The following is a 22115-nucleotide window of genomic DNA, read 5'->3' as shown; positions in this document are numbered from 1 at the left end:
AGGACACCCTTTCCTACATGTTATTATGCAATAAGCCAGTCACACAGCAGCATCGCAATGCCACAGATAAGAGGGATCTTCAAAAAGTTTCTGCACTTTTATATTTTGGTTGGAAATTGTGAGGGTGGAAGGAGTAGTGATTGGATATACACCAATCAACCATAAAAATAAAATGTTCTTGTTTCTACACTCACTGTCCATTTTATCAGCTCCACCTACCATATAGAAGCACTTTGTAGTTCTACAATTACTGACTGTAGTCCATCTGTTTCTCTGCATACTTTGTTAGCCCCCTTTCATGCTGTTCTTCAATGGTCAGGACTCTCTCAGGACCACTACAGAGTAGGTATTATTTGAGTGGTGGATGATTCTCAGCACTGCAGTGACAGGAGTTTGTAAACACCTCACTGTCATTGCTGGATTAAGAATAGTCCACCAACCAAAAATAACCAGCCAACAGCTCCCCATGGGCAGCGTCCTGTGACCACTGATGAAGGTCTAGAAGATGACCAACTCAAACAGCAGCAATAGATGAGCGATCTTCTCTGACTTTACATCTACAAGGTGGACCAACTAGGTAGGAGTGTCTAATAGTGGACGGTGAGTGGACACAGTATTTAAAAACTCCAGCAGCGCTGCTGTGTCTGATCCACTTATACCAGCACAACACACACTAACACACCACCACCATGTCAGTGTCACTGCAGTGCTGAGAATGATCCACCACCTAAATAATACCTACTCTGTGGTGGTCCTGTGGGGGTCCTGATCATTAAAGAACAGGGTGAAAGCAGGCTAACAAAGCATGCACAGAAACAGATGGACTACAGTCAGTAATTGTAGAACTACAAAGTGCTTCTATATGGTAAATGGAGCTGATAAAATGAACAGTAAGTGTAGAAACAAGGAGGTGGTTTTAATGTTATGGTTGATTGGTGTATATACAGTGTATCACAAAAGTGAGTACACCCCTCACATTTCTGCAAATATTTTATTATATCTTTTCATGGGACAACACTATAGAAATACAACTTGGATATAACTTAGAGTAGTCAGTGTACAACTTGTATAGCAGTGTAGATTTACTGTCTTCTGAAAATAACTTAACACACAGCCATTAATGTCTAAATGGCTGGCAACATAAGTGAGTACACCCCACAGTGAACATGTCCAAATTGTGCCCAAAGTGTCAATATTTTGTGTGACCACCATTATTATCCAGCACTGCCTTAACCCTCCTGGGCATGGAGTTCACCAGAGCTGCACAGGTTGCTACTGGAATCCTCTTCCACTTCTCCGTGATGACATCACGGAGCTGGTGGATGTTAGACACCTTGAACTCCTCCACCTTCCACTTGAGGATGCGCCACAGGTGCTCAATTGGGTTTAGTCCATCACCTTTACCTTCAGCTTCCTCAGCAAGGCAGTTGTCATCTTGGAGGTTGTGTTTGGGGTCGTTATCCTGTTGGAAAACTGCCATGAGGCCCAGTTTTCGAAGGGAGGGGATCATGCTCTGTTTCAGAATGTCACAGTACATGTTGGAATTCATGTTTCCCTCAATGAACTGCAGCTCCCCAGTGCCAGCAACACTCATGCAGCCCAAGACCATGATGCTACCACCACCATGCTTGACTGTAGGCAAGATACAGTTGTCTTGGTACTTCACACCAGGGCGCCGCCACACATGCTGGACACCATCTGAGCCAAACAAGTTTATCTTGGTCTCGTCAGACCACAGGGCATTCGAGTAATCCATGTTCTTGGACTGCTTGTCTTCAGCAAACTGTTTGCGGGCTTTCTTGTGTGTCAGCTTCCTTCTGGGATGACGACCATGCAGACCGAGTTGATGCAGTGTGTGGCGTATGGTCTGAGCACTGACAGGCTGACCTCCCACGTCTTCAACCTCTGCAGCAATGCTGGCAGCACTCATGTGTCTATTTTTTAAAGCCAACCTCTGGATATGACGCCGAACACGTGGACTCAACTTCTTTGGTCGACCCTGGCGAAGCCTGTTCCGAGTGGAACCTGTCCTGGAAAACCGCTGTATGACCTTGGCCACCATGCTGTAGCTCAGTTTCAGGGTGTTAGCAATCTTCTTATAGCCCAGGCCATCTTTGTGGAGAGCAACAATTCTATTTCTCACATCCTCAGAGGTGCCATGTTGAATATCCAGTGGCCAGTATGAGAGAATTGTACCCAAAACACCAAATTTAACAGCCCGGCTCCCCATTTACACCTGGGACCTTGACACATGACACCAGGGAGGGACAACGACACATTTGGGCACAATTTGGACATGTTCACTGTGGGGTGTACTCACTTATGTTGCCAGCTATTTAGACATTAATGGCTGTGTGTTGAGTTATTTTCAGAAGACAGTAAATCTACACTGCTATACAAGCTGTACACTGACTACTCCAAGTTATATCCAAGTTTCATGTCTATAGTGTTGTCCCATGAAAAGATATAATGAAATATTTGCAGAAATGTGAGGGGTGTACTTACTTTTGTGATACACTGTATATGACCTCACCTCTATGTGACCTTTTCGGCTATAACAACCACCACTTTTCTGAGAAGGCTTCTCACAAGACTTTAAAGTATGTCTGTGGGAATTTGTGCACATTCAGTCAAAAAAGCATTTGTATGGCTGGGCACTGATGTTGGCCAGGAAAGCCTCAATTGGTGTTCCAGTTCATTCCAAAGCTGTTCAGTAAGACTGAGGTCAGAGCTCTGTGCAGGTGGAGTTTCTTTAAACCAAACTTTTCATTACGGCTTTATAGAGCTTGCTTTGTGCACGGGGCACAGTCATTCTGGAACAGGAATGGGCCTTCCCGAAATTGTTGCTGCAAAATTGGAAGCATACAATTTTATTAAAATTAATTAATTACATCTGTTAGCAATTGTTGTGTGTATGTACAGTATGTATGTTTGTATATGTATATACAGGTATGTTATATTACATGTTGTGGAGATCAGCAGGTGGGCCTGTTGCAGTATAAGAACACACACAGAGATGATAGTAAATATGTGAGTTTATACTAATACTGAACAAGCCAGTTTTATTCCCCAGGTGAACTTGGCAGGTGTGTGCAGGTGTTAACAGATTTCTAGCTTTGTCGGCTAGTTTGAACTTTTTGTGGTTGCTTTGTCATATTGTATAGTGTCGAGTCGGTAACAAAACACAATGATATACGATACATACACATAATGGCAATGACATGATATTTAGTTTGATTTTAGTTTCACATGAGCAAAAAAATGGATCTAGGAATGGTCGCAGTGGAAAATATCAAATTCTGTAACAATAAAGACCACAAGATGCTGCGTGTGATTGGTGGGAGTCTGTTTGGACGCTTAAAGCCACAGCCTTAATTTTTTTCTGATGGCATTTTGATAGTGGGTGATACTTAACTAACTGGGCAGTTGGGACAGTATGGAAAATGCAAATAATAAAAAAACACAGAGTTTCTTACATGTACTTTGACTTTTATTTGATTGCAGACAGGATGAACCTGAGATATTTCATGTTTTATCTGCTCAACTTCATTTCATTTATCAATAAACATCCATTCCTGCATTTCAGGCCTGCAACACATTCCAAAAAAAGTTGGGACAGTAAAGCATTTACCACTTTGTAATGTTGCCATTCCAAGTGATTTAGTGTTTCAGCTTTTATTTTGTCTCATTCTTCCTGCAAACACGTCTAAAGATGTACAACAGTACGGGGTCGTCATTGTCTCATTTTTCCTTTCAACATTCTCTATTGGGGACAGGTCAGGACTGTAGGCAGGCCAATCCAGTACCCGTACTCTCTTCTTCCGCAGCCATGCCTTCGTAATGTGTGCAGCATGTGGTTTTGCATTGTCTTGTTGAAATATGCATGGACGTCCCTGGAAAAGATGACGTCTTGAAGGCAGCACATGTTGCTCTAAGATCTCAATGTACTTTTCTGCATTAATGCTGCCATCACAGAAGTGTAAATGACCTTTGCTAAGGGCACTGACACCGCCCTATACCATGACAGACCCTGGTTTTTGGACTTGTAGCTGATAACAGTCTGGATGTTTTTTTTTGTCTTTGGTCTGGAGCACACGGCGTCAATTTTTTCCAAAAAAGACCTGGAATGCTGATTCATCTGACAACAGTACACATTTCCACTGTGTAATGGTCCATCCTAGAAACCTGTGAGCCCAGAGAAGTCAACGCCGCTTCTAGACATGGTTAACATGAGGCAGCTATTGTTGAGTGGATGTTCTCGATGCAGTGCCGTCTCAGGGATTGAAGATCACAGGAGTTCAGCTTAAGCTTGCGCTCTTGGCCTTTACGCACTGAAATTCCTCCTGATTCCTTGAATGGTTTAATGATATTATGCACTGTAGATGGAGAAATATGCAAATCCCTCCCAATCTTTCTTTGAGGTTCATTGTTTTTAAACATTTCAATCATTTTCTCACACATTTGTTGACAAACTGGAGATCCTCTGATCATCTTTACTCATCAAAGACTCAGCCTTTCCTGGATGCTGCTTTTGTACCTAACCATGATTACAATGACCCGTTTAAAATCGCATCATTATTTAGTTTTTTCACCTCATTTCTAGCCCTTAATTTCCCCCATCCCAACTTTTTTTTATATAATTCTGGAGTTGATTCTAATCAATTCAAAGGCAGAGCTACAAAAACAGCGTATTACGTTTGTGGGATACGGAGTGAACTGGAAAATAAAATAAATTATGGCTGTTTGTGGACAGAAACTTTCACATGTGAACATTAACAAGATAAAAATAACAAAGGAACTAAAAATCTAAGACACTTAATGAAGAACTAAAAATAGCTTTCTAAGAAATCAAAATGCTCTTGTCCTCTGTTGTTGCTGGACATCTGTGTAGACATCAGAGCACCCCTGACCAAAGTCGGACAAAACTTCAGAAAATATTGTTTATCACAGTAATTACCAGGTCTTTACCCCTTGTCCGAGCGGCACATGGGTCAAAAATGCACTGGCTGGAGACGAAGCTATTTGTAGTGAATGCAAAAAAACAATTAGATTTACAAACGACTCAGTGATCTTTAATCCAATAACAATATAAACAGCCAATCACATGGACCCAAATAGAATCAGATTAAATCTCTTGTATGATCAAATGTCACCAGAACTATGCTAATAGCATTAGAAAAGTCACATAGCTTTACCTTGTTTTATGCATTTGTTGTTGTGATTATTATTAACAACGTTATTAATTATTATATTATTAATACTACTAAATATATATATATATACACACACCGATCAGTCATAACATTAAAACCACCTAATTTCTACACTCACTGTCCATTCTATCAGCTCCACTTACCATATAGAAGCATTTTGTAGTTCTACAATTACTGACTGTAGTCCATCTGTTTCTCTACATATCTTTTTAACCTGCTTTCATGCTGTTCTTCAATGGTCAGGACCCCCACAGGACCAACACAGAGTAGGTATTATTTGGGTGGTGGATCATTCTCAGCACTGCAGTGACACTGACATGGTGGTGGTGTGTTAGTGTGTGTTGTGCTGGTATGAGTGAATCAGACACAGCAGTGCTGCTGGAGTTTTTAAATACCGTGTCCACTCACTGTCCACTCTATTCGACACTCCTACCTAGTTGGTTCACCTTGTAGATGTAAAGTCAGAGACGATCGCTCATCTATTGCTGCTGTTTGAGTTGGTCATCTTCTAGACCTTCATCAGTGGTCACAGGATGCTGCCCACAGGGCGCTGTTGGCTGGATATTTTTGGTTGGTGGACTATTCTCAGTCCAGCAGTGACAGTGAGGTGTTTAAAAACTCCAGCAGCGCTGCTGTGTCTTATCCACTCATACCAGCACAACACACACTAACACACCACCACCATGTCAGTGTCACTGCAGTGCTGAGAATGATACAACACCCAAATGATACCTACTCTGTGGTGGTCCTGGGAGAGTCCTGACCATTGAAGAACAGGATGAAAGAGGGCTAACAAAGCATGCAGAGAAACAGATGGACTGCAGTCAGTAATTGTAGAACTACAAAGTGCTTCTATATGGTAAGTGGAGCTGATAAAATGGACAGTGAGTGTAGAAACAAGAAGGTGTTGACTATTAAATCAAATGAGACTGAACCTATAAGCGTTTGTTTTTTGTCAATTGGTAATGTGCTTTGTTTTTTGTATTTAATGTAATAGAATAATGATGTTTAATAGATCAACTGTGGGAAAAAAAACCTGTTGGAAATGTGCATCTAAAAAATAGTGTAAAAAATAGACTGAACATTTAAAGGCACTGTAAAGAATTATAGATATATAAAGATATGTATACAATGTACTCAAAGTCTTGCTGGATAAATGTACTTTATTCACATCTCATACATATATTTTCATTATATGCATATATTCTTATAAAAATACAGAATACAGTAGACTGTCACCCAGATATCAACTGGGCCACAATGACTTATTTGCATTTGGCACCCTGACTATCTTCCTTGCTAGCCTTGCTATGTGACTGAATGCCTAAAAACACGATCATGCCAAGTGACGTGTGCCAATCATCATGAGTTCCTGTTGAGTTTTTCTTCTCTTTCCCATGAATCAAACTCCTCGGAGGCCTTTTCAGTCCATGTACATCAGGCTACTTCTAAATAAGGTGTGAACGACACGAGACGTGACCAATCAGACTAACTCTGAACTTTTATCAATCAAAGCATTCAATATGGCCTTCTATGGCATGTCACATACTGTCCACAGGTTCGAGGTCAGAGGCTCTTAGGTGGCTAGAAAATTTAAGGATGCCACCACACAAAGTTTCACAGCTTCCACACAAAAATAAATCTAATAAAATGTAATAATATCTGCTGGATTTATTTGTAAAATATGTATATGATTATCATTCTGATACATCTGCTCTTCTTATTTTACTACAAGTGAATGAGTTTTATACCCATTAGAGTTCTCATCCACTTGCATTTAGCCTCACTGTATTGTCGGAGTTGTCGTGCATGGTCATTTCTGGCGCGGTGCTCCGTACACCACTACTGTTATGAGAGAAAAAACATACCCATAGCATGTAGGGGTGATATCATATGGCAAAAAGAAACACCAAGGAGTCTCTGGAGAACTATTATGGGCATTCTGGCATCCTGAAAAGGGCTTTTTTTACATACATAGAGAACATACATACAACAGTGTGCAGCAGAGTAGTGGTACCACCTTAAATGAAGGGCAAAATTTAGGGGGATTGCGGGGGATCCGAAAGTGTGTTCCAAGAGAGATGTGTGCCAGATTTTTTGACAAAATTTAAGTTGGGGTTAGGATACAGTTACAGGCTAAGCATTAGGGTAATGCCTGAAGAATGGTTGAGGATTGGGTTAGGGTACGGGTTTAATAAGGGTTTAGATAAGTGGTAAGTGTTTTGACTAATGGTAGAGGTTAAGCGTTAGGGTAATGCCTGAATAATAATAGAGGTTGTGATTAGGGTACAGCAGTGTGTTTAGAATGAGTGTTATACCTGACTAATGTAATGTAACACTAAGGGTTAGGGTAATACTTGAGGTAATGGTTAAGACTAGGTTTAGACATCATGTTGAAGATATGATTAGGGTTAGAGTTAGGGTAAGGGTTATGAATAAGATTAAAGTTAATGTAAAGGCAGTTGTAGCTTAGCGGTTAAGGTACTGGGCTAGTAATCCAAAGGTTGCTGGTTCAAGCCTCACTACTGCCAGGTTGTCACTGTTGGGCCCTTAACCCTCAATTGCTCAGATAATATACTGTCACAGTACTGTAAGTTGCTTTGGATAAAGGCATCTGCTAAATGCTGAAAATGTAAAGGTTAGTATTATGGTTTAGATTTTGGTAAGGGTTGGGTAATAGGGTTAGGCTGAGTTTAAAGATTAGGATAAGGATTATTACAAAGAGTAAATGTATCATGTTGAGACGCCCACTTATGTTCAACAGAGACCCCAAATTCAGAGGAAATGCAAGTGGATATGTAATGTTACTCCTAAAGGTGTCAACAGTTCTCAAGTCCATATATATATTTTTCGTTTTTAGATGGGATGAGTACTAAATAGCCATCCTACAGCTTTAACATGACATAACACATAACCACATGCTCATACACACTGTAACATTATCACTGGTTTTCTACATTAATAAGGAGTACTGTAGTATTTCTACACATATTTTAAGTCTGATTGGTAAATAGTTCTCACAAACCTTTGTCCTATTGACAGAGACTTAATTGAATTACTGATATAAAGATCAATACATTGATTAGTTGATATTGAACTGCTTCAGCGGTGCGACGGAAGGTAAAAGTTTTAAAACGTATGTGCACAAAGGTTTTTAATGATGCTGCAATAATAAATACAAGGCTGTAAACGTTTAATACCAGGCAACTTATGCCTGCTGTCACATCTCACATCTTAAGAGAAAACCAACATGTTTATGCTATATTAAAGTCTATCAGTTATCAGAGTGGTTGAATGGACAGACGTGGGCTATATACGGGTCGTTCCCACGCAGATCATAACAACCAGCTGGAGAAAACAGAATCATTTATGATATGGACAAATACTTTTGAGTGGTTTTAGATTGTCTAGGTATTACAAAAATCGATATGTACAGATTCAGCGCCGTCTGACTAACAGAAAAAGAGCAGAAAGCATGTAGGTTACTCATCATGAACAGGCAACAGTGATCTGGCAATGAGTCACATTTGACCCAAAGCTATTCTAAACCTAGAGGAGAACGAACTGCAATGTAATAACACTTGTTTTATGTAACTAGTGCAACACTGTTTTAATTATACTCTGCAAAAACAGGAAATAAACACAGGACGAATAGCCTAGTATGGCTAGGCACAGTGCTCTAAAGGAAATTGCCTAATGTGACATGACATTCTGCTCTTTAATAAAATTTGTGCATTAATATGTGGATTAAAATTCTCAATTTCTTTGATTGCAGCGTTTACGCTTTGTGATGCACATATTAATACGTGGGTGGCACGGTAGCTCACAGCGGACCGGGTCCTTTCTGTGCGGAGTTTGCTTGTTCTCCACGTGTCTGCGTGGGTTTCCTCCGGGAGCTCCGGTTTCCTCCCACAGTCCAAAAACATGCAGTCAGGTTTATTGGAGACACTGAATTGCTCTATAGGTGAATGGGTGTGTGTGTGTGTGTGTATGTGTGTCTGCCCTGCAATGGACTGGCGCCCCGTCCAGAGTGTTACTGTGTGCCTTGCGCCCATTGAAAAGCTGGGATAAGCTCCAGCACCCCCCCCACAACCCTAATTGGATAAGCAGTTAAGAAAGTGAGTGTGTATTAATACGTAACAATGGAAAAAACACCAAAGGACCCCATCATAAGTTGCCAGCGCAGCCTGGCTTAGGTTCTACAATGGAGAGTTGGATAAACAAACCATTTAGTGACTTTTTATGCCTTGCGAATGGAAAACTGCATCCTGAAACAGCCACTTCCTATCAGGGTACAAATGTTTTGTCATAATTATGAAGTGATCAGACAGTATGAATCTGTATGAACAGTATGAAAAGTGGACCCAAACCATGACAGCCAAAACCAGCCCTTTGCAAACAGGACCTTGTAGAGGAGAATATTCAGTATGTACTATATTTTGATACCATGTAAAACTATATTATGGGTATATGCTAACTCAAAGATTACTATTATTATTATGTTGATGATGCATCTATTAAAAAGCACATTTAAAAATGGTATGCATAGGTTAAAAAAAATAAAAAGATTAACCAGCTGGCATTAGCATGATAGTTTCAGGATTAGGGCAAACTAATGACGTCCATCTTAATCGTAATTCATTTCCATGCAGGAGCAGCAAATCTCTTGTAATAACATCTGAAAATAAATAAATTAAGTCCACACCACCAGTTAAGCGACAATAAAAATGGTACACAATTCAGATGATACAACTGATACAACTTTACTGATTAGAACAATTCCAAAATGAAGTAGTGATTGCCTGAAGCACAAAGATAAGAGAACTTTATAAAACAGGAAGCAGGAGGGAATACAGAAGCTTTGTAGAATCGTTGCTGCTTGCCCTCCAAATTATTCACAAAGTCTTAACTGTATCCACATCGAATTGGAACTGAAGCGCCTATTTTATTTAAGCACAGCATCTTCAGGGTACATGGATCCTCCTTTACAATCTCCATGCATGCATTGCAGCACTCAGCATCTCCAAGAGTGGGGAAAAAAAGCTTCACAATTGGACCACGACAAGCATCGAGCATCAGTTCTATGATGGAACGACCATGAACCCCCCCCTCCCACCCTGCTATCGCAGAAAATATCATTGTCATTGTCATTGTTCGTAGAAAGCATGTCGTAACTCATCTGGCGGTTCTTCAGTGGAGGTCCCTCATAGCTAATATTACAGTATAGTTATATGTCTGGATCTCGGTGGTCTCCAGTTGCTGCTGTCTGTTGTTCACTGTACAATCTGCAGAGAGGATGAACACCATGAGAACCTGTATTTGTTTTCTTTAAATATATACTTTTGCAAAGGATTAATATGTTAAAACAAATCTTACCTGTTGTGATGAAGATTAATTGTTTAGACAACGCCGGTACTGTCGAACCTTTTGCTGCACATGCAAAGAAAATACATGTTAAATAATATTAACAGCTCCTAAGTAAATTATATAATACAAACTATACCAGTATTGATCTACATTATATTAAACTGCTAAAACTGTTTTATTCATTTCATCATTTAGCAGACACTTTTGTCCAAAGCGAGTTACAGTACTGTGACAGTATATTGTCTAAGCAATTGAGGGTTAAGGGCCCAACAGTGGCAACCTGGCAGCGGTGTGGCTTGAACCGGTAATCTTTCAATTACTAGACCAGTTCCTTAACCACTAGGCTACAACAGCCCTACCAAACTGTCTTACCTAAAACTCTTTTAATGTCATGCTCACCCTACCTGGATCAGATTTTCGTAGTTGAGTAACTCGACCAAGATTAACCTGAAATGGCAATATGGCACCAGCTGTTGCAAGAAGTTTGTGATACCAGCCAGGTATCAGGCATAGTGGGTAGTTGTAATGGAATAGATCTAAATTGCTACTTATTACCAAAGTTGTATAGTGCCAATGTAGACATGTTTAGAGGTATTTACACCTTAGACAAGTAAAACAAGACAATGTCTTCTTTTAGGATCATGTTAGGACCACATTTAAGGGTCCAGCATAGAAAACTTGGTGGTGGTGGGGCTTGAAACCACAACCTTTTGAACAGTCAAGTATCTTAAATATAGAGCCACAACCAACACTAAGATTTCAGCATTGTAATCTTAATCAAAGCGACTTACAGTACTGTGACAGTATACAGTATAAGCAATTGAGGGTTAAGGGCCTTGCTCAAGGGCCCAACAGTGGCAACCTGGCTGTAGTGGGGTTTGAACCAGAGACCTTTGGATTACCAGTCCAGTACCTAAACCGCTACGCCACAACAGTCCCTTATTCAATTTGAAAGTACAAAGTAGTCTCTTCTTAAACTTACTAGAATAAATCAGAACATTCATGTCGGCTGTGTCCCAAATCCCAAACAATGTTTCAAATTATATGTCAAAATATTGCACTTTCATTGGTGTTACGGCTTTGACACAGTCTGTAGTGTATTAGCTAGCCACCTCATTAGTGTTTTATATTCTATATATACTGTATATATACAGTATATGATGCACTCGTTTAATAAAGAAATAAATACACGGTATATTCACATATTGTCGGGAGCAGAACACTTTATTAACTTCTTCTGTTACGGTACCGAATAGCCAACAGTTGAGTCAAGCACGCTATTTTATGTTCTATGGAAGGCCTAAAGGGTCAAAACACACTCACTTCGTGTACAAACGTCCATCAAACCATTGTCACAATACAAGCACTTTAAGAACTGGCTTTCCTTCATAACAAAAGAGCCTTTCCATTTTATTTTGGTATTCAGGTTTTACTGTAATGCTTTTAAGTAACTTTTTTTCTTATATTCAAGTTAAGCTGCTACACAGATTTCTGTTCATTTTTAGTGTATCACTGCATTAAACATTTTTTTTCTTTGAATGTAAAGTTTAAAGTAAAACTGTAATTATCTCACTCATTTTGATTGATTTTGTAAAAATACAAAACATTAAGCCAATAGCTTGGATGCAGCATTTTTCCCTACAGCACTGCAGAGCTATTTAGTTGTTAAACATATACACTGGATTAATTTGAATAACTGTAATGTACTTGAAGTGTGCACTGTGTGAACAGTATTATCCAGTTCTTATCTAGACAATATCTAGAAAATACAAGTATCAGTTTGAGAATCGGTATCGGATCGGGATCAAAATTAATAATCGGGATCGGTATCGGGAACAAAAAACGTGATCGGGACATCCCTAATATATACAGTGTATCACAAAAGTGAGTACACCCCTCACATTTCTGCAGATATTTAAGTATATCTTTTCATGGGACAACACTGACAAAATGACACTTTGACACAATGAAAAGTAGTCTGTGTGCAGCTTATATAACAGTGTAAATTTATTCTTCCCTCAAAATAACTCAATATACAGCCATTAATGTCTTAACCACCGGCAACAAAAGTGAGTACACCCCTAAGAGACTACACCCCTAAATGTCCAAATTGAGCACTGCTTGTCATTTTCCCTCCAAAATGTCATGTGACTCGTTAGTGTTACTAGGTCTCAGGTGTGCATAGGGAGCAGGTGTGTTCAATTTAGTAGTACAGCTCTCACACTCTCTCATACTGGTCACTGAAAGTTCCAACATGGCACCTCATGGCAAAGAACTCTCTGAGGATCTTAAAAGACGAATTGTTGCGCTACATGAAGATGGCCAAGGCTACAAGAAGATTGCCAACACCCTGAAACTGAGCTGCAGCACAGTGGCCAAGATCATCCAGCGTTTTAAAAGAGCAGGGTCCACTCAGAACAGACCTCGCGTTGGTCGTCCAAAGAAGCTGAGTGCACGTGCTCAGCGTCACATCCAACTGCTGTCTTTGAAAGATAGGCGCAGGAGTGCTGTCAGCATTGCTGCAGAGATTGAAAAGGTGGGGGGTCAGCCTGTCAGTGCTCAGACCATACGCCGCACACTACATCAAATTGGTCTGCATGGCTGTCACCCCAGAAGGAAGCCTCTTCTGAAGTCTCTACACAAGAAAGCCCGCAAACAGTTTGCTGAAGACATGTCAACAGAGGACATGGATTACTGGAACCATGTCCTATGGTCTGATGAGACCAAGATTAATTTGTTTGGTTCAGATGGTCTCAAGCATGTGTGGCGGCAATCAGGTGAGGAGTACAAAGATAAGTGTGTCATGCCTACAGTCAAGCATGGTGGTGGGAATGCCATGGTCTGGGGCTGCATGGGTGCAGCAGGTGTTGGGGAGTTACATTTCATTGAGGGACACATGAACTCCAATATGTACTGTGAAATACTGAAGCAGAGCATGATCCCCTCCCTCCAGAAACTGGGTCGCATGGCAGTGTTCCAGCATGATAATGACCCCAAACACACCTCTAAGACGACCACTGCTTTATTGAAGAGGCTGAGGGTAAAGGTGATGGACTGGCCAAGCATGTCTCCAGACCTAAACCCAATAGAACATCTTTGGGGCATCCTCAAGCGGAAGGTGGAGGAGCGCAAAGTCTCGAATATCCGCCACCTCCGTGATGTCGTCATGGAGGAGTGGAAAAGCATTCCAGTGGCAACCTGTGAAGCTCTGGTAAACTCCATGCCCAGGAGAGTTAAGGCAGTTCTGGGAAATAATGGTGGCCACACAAAATATTGACACTTCAGGAACTTTCACTAAGGGGTGCACTCACTTTTGTTGCCGGTGGTTTAGACATTAATGGCTGTATATTGAGTTATTTTGAGGGAAGAATAAATTTACACTGTTATATAAGCTGCACACAGACTACTTTTCATTGTGTCAAAGTGTCATTTTGTCAGTGTTGTCCCATGAAAAGATATATTTAAATATCTGCAGAAATGTGAGGGGTGTACTCACTTTTGTGATACACTGTATATATATAAGAGTTTGTAAGAGTTTAAGGTTTATTGACTCTATATGGACAAAAGTATTGGGACACCGCTTGTAATTTTTGAATTCATGTATTTTAGCCACAACAATTGCTAAAAGGTGTAATAAATTAATGATATACAGTGTATCACAAAAGTGAGTACACCCCTCACATTTCTGCAGATATTTAAGTATATCTTTTCATGGGACAACACTGACAAAATGACACTTTGACACAATGAAAAGTAGTCTGTGTGCAGCTTATATAACAGTGTAAATTTATTCTTCCCTCAAAATAACTCAATATACAGCCATTAATGTCTAAACCACCGGCAACAAAAGTGAGTACACCCCTTAGTGAAAGTTCCTAAAGTGTCAATATTTTGTGTGGCCACCATTATTTCCCAGAACTGCCTTAACTCTCCTGGGCATGGAGTTTACCAGAGCTTCACAGGTTGCCACTGGAATGCTTTTCCACTCCTCCATGACGACATCACGGAGCTGGCGGATATTCGAGACTTTGCGCTCCTCCACCTTCCGCTTGAGGATGCCCCAAAGATGTTCTATTGGGTTTAGGTCTGGAGACATGCTTGGCCAGTCCATCACCTTTACCCTCAGCCTCTTCAATAAAGCAGTGGTCGTCTTAGAGGTGTGTTTGGGGTCATTATCATGCTGGAACACTGCCCTGCGACCTAGTTTCCGGAGGGAGGGGATCATGCTCTGCTTCAGTATTTCACAGTACATATTGGAGTTCATGTGTCCCTCAATGAAATGTAACTCCCCAACACCTGCTGCACTCATGCAGCCCCAGACCATGGCATTCCCACCTCCATGCTTGACTGTAGGCATGACACACTTATCTTTGTACTCCTCACCTGATTGCCGCCACACATGCTTGAGACCATCTGAACCAAACAAATTAATCTTGGTCTCATCAGACCATAGGACATGGTTCCAGTAATCCATGTCCTTTGTTGACATGTCTTCAGCAAACTGTTTGCGGGCTTTCTTGTGTAGAGACCTCAGAAGAGGCTTCCTTCTGGGGTGACAGCCATGCAGACCAATTTGATGTAGTGTGCGGCGTATGGTCTGAGCACTGACAGGCTGACCCCCCACCTTTTCAATCTCTGCAGCAATGCTGACAGCACTCCTGCGCCTATCTTTCAGAGACACCAGTTGGATGTGACGCTGAGCACGTGCACTCAGCTTCTTTGGACGACCAACGCGAGGTCTGTTCTGAGTGGACCCTGCTCTTTTAAAACGCTGGATGATCTTGGCCACTGTGCTGCAGCTCAGTTTCAGGGTGTTGGCAATCTTCTTGTAGCCTTGGCCATCTTCATGTAGCGCAACAATTCGTCTTTTAAGATCCTCAGGAAGTTCTTTGCCATGAGGTGTCATGTTGGAACTTTCAGTGACCAGTATGAGAGAGTGTGAGAGCTGTACTACACACCTGCTCCCTATGCACACCTGAGACCTAGTAAAACTAACAAATCACATGACATTTTGGAGGGAAAATGACAAGCAGTGCTCAATTTGGACATTGAGGGGTGTAGTCTCTTAGGGGTGTACTCACTTTTGTTGCCGGTGGTTTAGACATTAATGGCTGTATATTGAGTTATTTTGAGGGAAGAATAAATTTACACTGTTATATAAGCTGCACACAGACTACTTTTCATTGTGTCAAAGTGTCATTTTGTCAGTGTTGTCCCATGAAAAGATATACTTAAATATCTGCAGAAATGTGAGGGGTGTACTCACTTTTGTGATACACTGTATATATATATAATCAAAGAAAACAAAACAAACTTACATGCTTTCAACTTTAGGAAATGTCCTTTCCTGTTCCAGCATGACTGTGCCCCTGTGCACAAAGCAAGCTCTACAAAGACATAACGAAAAGCTCGGTTTAAAAAAACTCAAGTGGCCTGTACAGAGCCCTGACCTCAGCCCCACTGACCAGCTTTGGAATGAACTGGAACATCAGTGTCCAGCCATACAAATACTCTTTTGAGTGAATAAGCAAAAAAATCCCACAAATATACTTTAAAGCCTTGTGAGAAGCCTTCTCAGAAGAGTGGCTGAAAAGATCACATAGATGTTTGGTTTTGAAATAGGATGTCTTACAATCTTATGGTTAGGTGTCCAAACACTTTTGGCCATACAGTGTGTTTTATGTATGACTTTGATACTATAATGCAATATAAAACATGAAACTAGTTCAGTAAGATCTGGGTTCTCATTACTTTTCAGAGATTTGATCGTCTACTGGCGGTGCGCCGGACTCTACGGCAATGAAGAGTGGTGGAGCTTCTGTACTACTCTGCGCTGAAGGGGTGCTTCTTCTGGACTTCACCTGCGGGACAAGTCACAAAGCTTTAAATATAGACAGTTCAGAAGGACAATAAAGTGATTATCTATTGGATAGCAGGATAAAAACACAGCCACCCACCTTCCAGATGAGCAGGAACACCACAGCCAGCAGAGGAATAAAGAGCAGTGACAAGAGACTCCTCTCCAAAAGCTCAGAAAGAAACCTCTGATTCGTGCCGTCTGTGGACAAAACAGTAATTCGTCAGTTTATTTCGAATGAATCGGCAATATGCTGAAGCAACATTGTTACATTGAACACAGGGTGTTGCTGACTAATTTTTACTAGATTCAAATAAGGTGTAACTAGGGTTGCCACCTATGTCTGACAAAAAAACAGGACAATTGTCATATTGATGACTGACGGATCATTTTTGCAGCTTTGCCCCTGTGTTTAATCAAACTAATCAAATTTAACTGAGCACATGGAAAGGACCCGGACCACTCCACCTGGGAATTAAACCCAGGACCTTCTTGCTGTAAGGCGACAGTGCTACCCAACGAGCCACCGTGCTGTCCTCGCAATTGTTAACTGCTGCTTTAATGACCAGCTCCTTACTTCACAAGGACCCTCAGGAAGCTAACTGATTGACTGCCTGATAAAACACAACACTGGTATGCAACAGAAACCCATAGAAGACCAGGATCTGGGAGAGAGCTAAAAATTTCCAGGACTGACTTTCAAAAAGAAGGACAATCCTGGTAAAACCGGGACAGGTGGCAACCCTAGGTGTAACATCAGCCGCAGGGTGACATCACTATCAAGGCCCCAAAATAATAAACCTATAAATTTGATGTTTCCATTGTTTTTTTCAGCTGCTAACTGTTATGGAATATTTAACATGCTGAATCAAGACTCTAATACTGTATCCTACTTGTTTGTACAAGTGACTAAGGCAACATGCTTATTAGCAAGTAGCTAATCAGCCTGCAGCAATCCTTGTTTTCACTGCTGACTGTTGTGCTCCACAAAACTCGAATACAGGAGTTACTGTTACATACATAAACATGCATAAACACACTATATGGCCAAAAGTATTTAGACACCTGTCCATGAGCTTGCTGGACACAGTGTTGCCAACTTAGCGAATTTGTCACTATATTTAGCGAGTATTCAGACCCCTCTAGCGTCTACCTGTTTCTACTGTGATAAGATACTGGTTACACTGTGTTTGCACAAATTTAATCACGTGTATATGTCCATATTGTTTTAAATCACCATGTGAATACTCATATTTCTTGTAATTTTAGCTTATTTTGTGCTGTACCGAGTTTTTTTTATATTTTTTGTACTTTTTTATATATTTTAATATTTTTATCTTATTTTTATTTTATTATTGCTGCTGGTCTCACTGAGAGCTACCAAACAAAGTTTCGTTGTATAACTACAAGTACAATAACTACAATTACAATAAATAATCTGTCTGTCTGTCTGTCTGTCTGTCTGTCTGTCTGTCTGTCTGTCTGTCTGTCTATCTATCTATCTATCTATCTATCTATCTATCTATCTATCGATCGATCGATCGATCGATCGATCGATCGATGTGAATTACATGCAAATGACCCTTATGCAAATTAGGTGATGACGTCATTTAGCGACTTCTAGCCACTTTTAGGACAGCCAATAGCTACTTTCCTTACTGAGGAGTTGGCAACACTGGAGTTGGACATTCTATTTAAAAAACAAATGGTATTAAAATTGAGTGACCTCTATATTATCTGTTTAGCTATAATAGCCACTTCTCTGAGGAGGCTTCTTACAAGACTTTGAAGTCTGTCTGTGGGAACTTGTGCCCATTCAGTCAAAAGAGTTTTGTCTGGGCACTAATGCTGGTCAAGGAACTTTCAACTGATGTTCCAGTTCATTCCAAAGCTGTTCAGTGGGGCTCATATCAGGGCTCTGTGAGGGCCAATGGAGTTTCTTTAAACCAAGATTTGCATTACGTCTTTATAGAGCTTGATTTATGCACAGGGACACAGGAACAAGGGAAGGAAAGAGCCTTTATACTGCAAATCCTACTGTTTCTACCTGGCTACTAATACATGCTAAGCTATTTGCCAAACTGATTAACATAAAATCTTGGTTATTATGATTGGTTATAATATTCACTACTAGTAAAAACAATAATAATATACAGTATATGTTTGAAATGTTGGACAAAATGGAAGTGTTAAAATTGGAAAGTTATACAGAATGGATGTAATGGTGCAATTGCTAGACTGGTCTTTCTTATTTCATTTTCGTCAACCGATTTATCCTAGTGAGGGTCACAGCAGGTCTAGTTTCACAGGAAAACACTTAGTGCGAGGCAGGAACACCCTGGACAGGAAGGTGAGCCAATCTATATTTAGAAGTGTTCCCAGACCTGTTTATTTATTTTCTGAGCATTAAAAGTAATATCAATACAAATAATACCAAGCTATGTATAAGACTGTGTATTTGTTTTTGATGTAAATCTCCCTAAATAAGAATAAACTGTGCAGTGTAAAGAAAGATTATTACTATAGAAATTACTACAACAATGCATTACTGTATACACCGATCAGCCATAACATTAAAACCACCTTGTTTCTACACTCACTGTCCATTTTATCAGCTCCACTTGTAGTCCATCTGTTTCTCTGCATGCTTTGTTAGCCCCCTTTCATGCTGTTCTTTAATGGTCAGGACTCTCCCAGGACCACTACAGAGTAGGTATTATTTGGGTGGTGGGTCATGACATGGTGACAGTGCGGTGACACTGACATGGTGGTGGTGTGTTAGTGTGTGTTTTGCTGGTATGAGTAGATCAGACACAGCAGCGCTGCTGGAGTTTTTAAACACCTCACTGTCACTGCTGGACTGAGAATAGTCCACCAACCAAAAACATCCAGCCAACAGCTCCCCGTGGGCAGCATCCTGTGACCACTGATGAAGGTCTAGAAGATGACCAACTCAAACAGCAGCAATAGATGAGTGATCATCTCTGACTTTACATCTACAAGGTGGACCAACTAGGTAGGAGTGTCTAGGTCTAGGTAGGAGTGGACAATGAGTGGACACGGTATTTAAAAACTCCAGCAGCACTGCTGTGTCTGATCCACTCATACCAGCACAACACACATTAACTGTTGAGGCTGAGAATGATCCACCACCTAAATATTACCTGCTCTGTGGTGGTCCTGACCATTGAAGAACAGGGTGAAAGCAGGTTAAAAAAAGTATGTAGAGAAATAGATGGACTACAGTCAGGAATGGTAGAACTACAAAGTGCTTCAATGTGGTAAGTGGAGCTGATAAAATGGACAGTGAGTGTAGAAACAAGGAGGTGGTTTTAATGTTATGGCTGATTGGTGTATCAATTTTAACAGTTTAAATGAACCTAATATAATAATAATTGGGATTAAGTTGAATATAGTGAACAGGCAGCGATACAGTCATTCTCAGAAAATTGCTACATAACAGACCTCAACATTACACTCACTCAATCTGGCCTGCGTAGTTAATAAACCAGATGTGAGTGATATACAGAGTTTAGTAAATGTATATTAAATGGTTCGTGGTCACCTGTTTATTATTCTGTGGCAAAAAAACTGATGTTTCAAAACTGAAAACTGAATCTGTGGCTTTGGGCTTTACACAGTTTTCTCACTCTATAATCTTTTGTGGCTACAAGTTGGAAGGGAAAGACTTTTCCTCAGCGTGCAATTTGTCATGTCCACTTAGTTTTGAGTAACATCTTACCTTGTTTTGCAGTCGGGTCCACAGCAAACAAACTAACTGTAAAAAGAAAGACACAAGAAAGAGTAGAATGTTAATATACTTCGATGAAAACGCCTCATTGTGAGAGACGTAAAGAGTTCATCATGGCTGGCTTTTCTTTCCGTCCCACAAAAGATTGGCTCTCGCGGAGAAAGAGCCTGTGCTTGGGAAGATCTGAAGATCGCTCGCTTATCTCCACACTGACAATGTGTGTCGGCTATTTTCTTCTTTTTATACCGTCCACTGGGGAACATTTCATGGTTTTCAACTTTGGTTAGACATGGTAAAAAATGTGGCTGACAAAAAGCATGTGGTACCGTGCTGACAAAAAGACATGTGACAGTTTATGTTTACTGCAGCTGCTACACAGGACAGGCTCTGGCATAAACAATATTATTATGGTTTAGAGTTTTTCTTTAGTGACAATCCAGTTTCATTTCGTTTTGCTCTCAGTTAGATTTCTTTTAGGTTTTAATTAGTGTTTTAAACATTTTGAGTGACTGCTGTAGAGAATTATGATCAACATGGTGTCAAAGTTATTAAAACTTGTGATAGCAAGTGATAGTTTAGTGGTTAAGGTACTGGACTAGTAAAGAGAAGGTTGACGGTTCAAGCCCTGCCACCACCAAGTTGCCACTGTTGGGTCCCTGAGCAAGGCCCTTAACCCTCAATTGCTCATCATGTTCAGCTCATTGTGTAAGTCACTTTGGATAAAAGCGTCTGCTAAATACTGAAAATGTAAATGTAAAACTTATTATACTAAACAATCAGAAACTACAAATAAAAAACAACAACAGGCCCCGTCCATAAAGACAAGGTTTGACCAGTTTGGTGAGGAGAAACTCCACTGGCCTACACAGAGATCTGAATGAATAGGAATGCTGATTGTGAGCCAGGTCTTCTAACCCAGGGGTTTACAACCTTTTTGGATTGGACATGCGCCCCCCTCCGTGTGCCGACCGCGAACTTGCACCCCCCCCCAACAACCCCCCTCCTCCTCACCACCAATGCCCCCCCCCCAACAACCCTCGCACACAAACCATTGCGAAAGCTTTTGAGAAGTTAAAATAACATAATTTACGTTGTGCACATCATACATACGATGCAATTTTGTTGATTTAAATATTTACTACCTTATTCACATCATAAATTCGTGGTGGCACGGTGGCTAAGTGGGTAGCACCGTCGCCTTACAGCAAGAAGGTCCTGGGTTTGATCCCCAGGTGGGGCGGTCCGGGTCCTTTCTTTGTGGAGTTTGCATGTTCTCACCATGTCCGCGTGGGTTTCCTCCGGGTGCTCCAGTTTCCTCCCACAGTCTAAAGACTTGCAAGTGAGGTAAATTGGAGATACTAAATTGTCCATGACTGTGTTTGATATATTGTGAATGTATGAACGTTGTGTAATAAGTAACTACCGTTCCTGTTATGAATGTAACCAAAGTGTAAAACAAGACGTTAAAATCTTAATAAACAAACATCATAAATTTGTGGTTCAATATCAGTTACAGCTAGCCATAGCTATACTTGCTTTTGACGTAGATGAGAGCAGAAAACGTTACTTTACAGAGCCAAGTAGAGGCAAAAGTACATCAATTGCTAAGTTTACTAGTTCAGGATACTCTGCTTTGACTGACAGCCAAAAGATGTAGATTGCTCATCGGCATTGGTGGTTTTGGAATGAACGGCCTCGCTAGTGGAGTCCTTGGCTGAAACAACGCAGCGTTACCTTTCCTAATTCCCGCTTTCTGTCAGTGGTCAGAAAACTCAGGTGAGCTAACTCTTAGCTCCACGGGCAGAACGAGTCTAACTTGACTACGGCTCTTTGGTAATACTCCGACCTGTAAGTAAAGCGAGTCATACAAAAAGTCCCAGTAGTAGCTGGTATTCATTTAAAACTGCAGCATTTATTAATAACAGTA

The 22115-nt window shown here is 40.7% G+C and overlaps 1 protein-coding gene across 2 annotated transcripts in view; it reads right to left on the bottom strand.

The window, feature by feature from the left end:
• Positions 1 to 10344: 10344 nt before the first annotated feature.
• The window catches only part of kitlga (kit ligand a), a 78465-nt gene continuing 66694 nt past the window's right edge, over positions 10345 to 22115 (bottom strand). Inside the window, exons 6-11 of one of the 2 annotated variants that reach the window (XM_063000085.1) lie at positions 20180 to 20215; positions 16538 to 16638; positions 16332 to 16441; positions 15899 to 15967; positions 10590 to 10643; positions 10345 to 10498 (exon numbers count right to left, since the gene is read on the bottom strand). In XM_063000085.1, the coding sequence (XP_062856155.1) occupies positions 10613 to 10643; positions 15899 to 15967; positions 16332 to 16441; positions 16538 to 16638; positions 20180 to 20215 (347 nt within the window). In that variant the 3' untranslated portion in view covers positions 10345 to 10498; positions 10590 to 10612. The remainder of the gene's footprint in view (positions 10499 to 10589; positions 10644 to 15898; positions 15968 to 16331; positions 16442 to 16537; positions 16639 to 20179; positions 20216 to 22115) is intronic. The other variant, XM_063000086.1, reaches the window with a different exon arrangement.

This window comes from Trichomycterus rosablanca, chromosome 8 (assembly GCF_030014385.1).
Source record: "Trichomycterus rosablanca isolate fTriRos1 chromosome 8, fTriRos1.hap1, whole genome shotgun sequence".
Lineage (NCBI taxonomy): Eukaryota > Metazoa > Chordata > Actinopteri > Siluriformes > Trichomycteridae > Trichomycterus > Trichomycterus rosablanca.
Note: the sequence above shows the minus strand (reverse complement) of the source record. Positions and strands in the feature narration are given on the sequence as shown.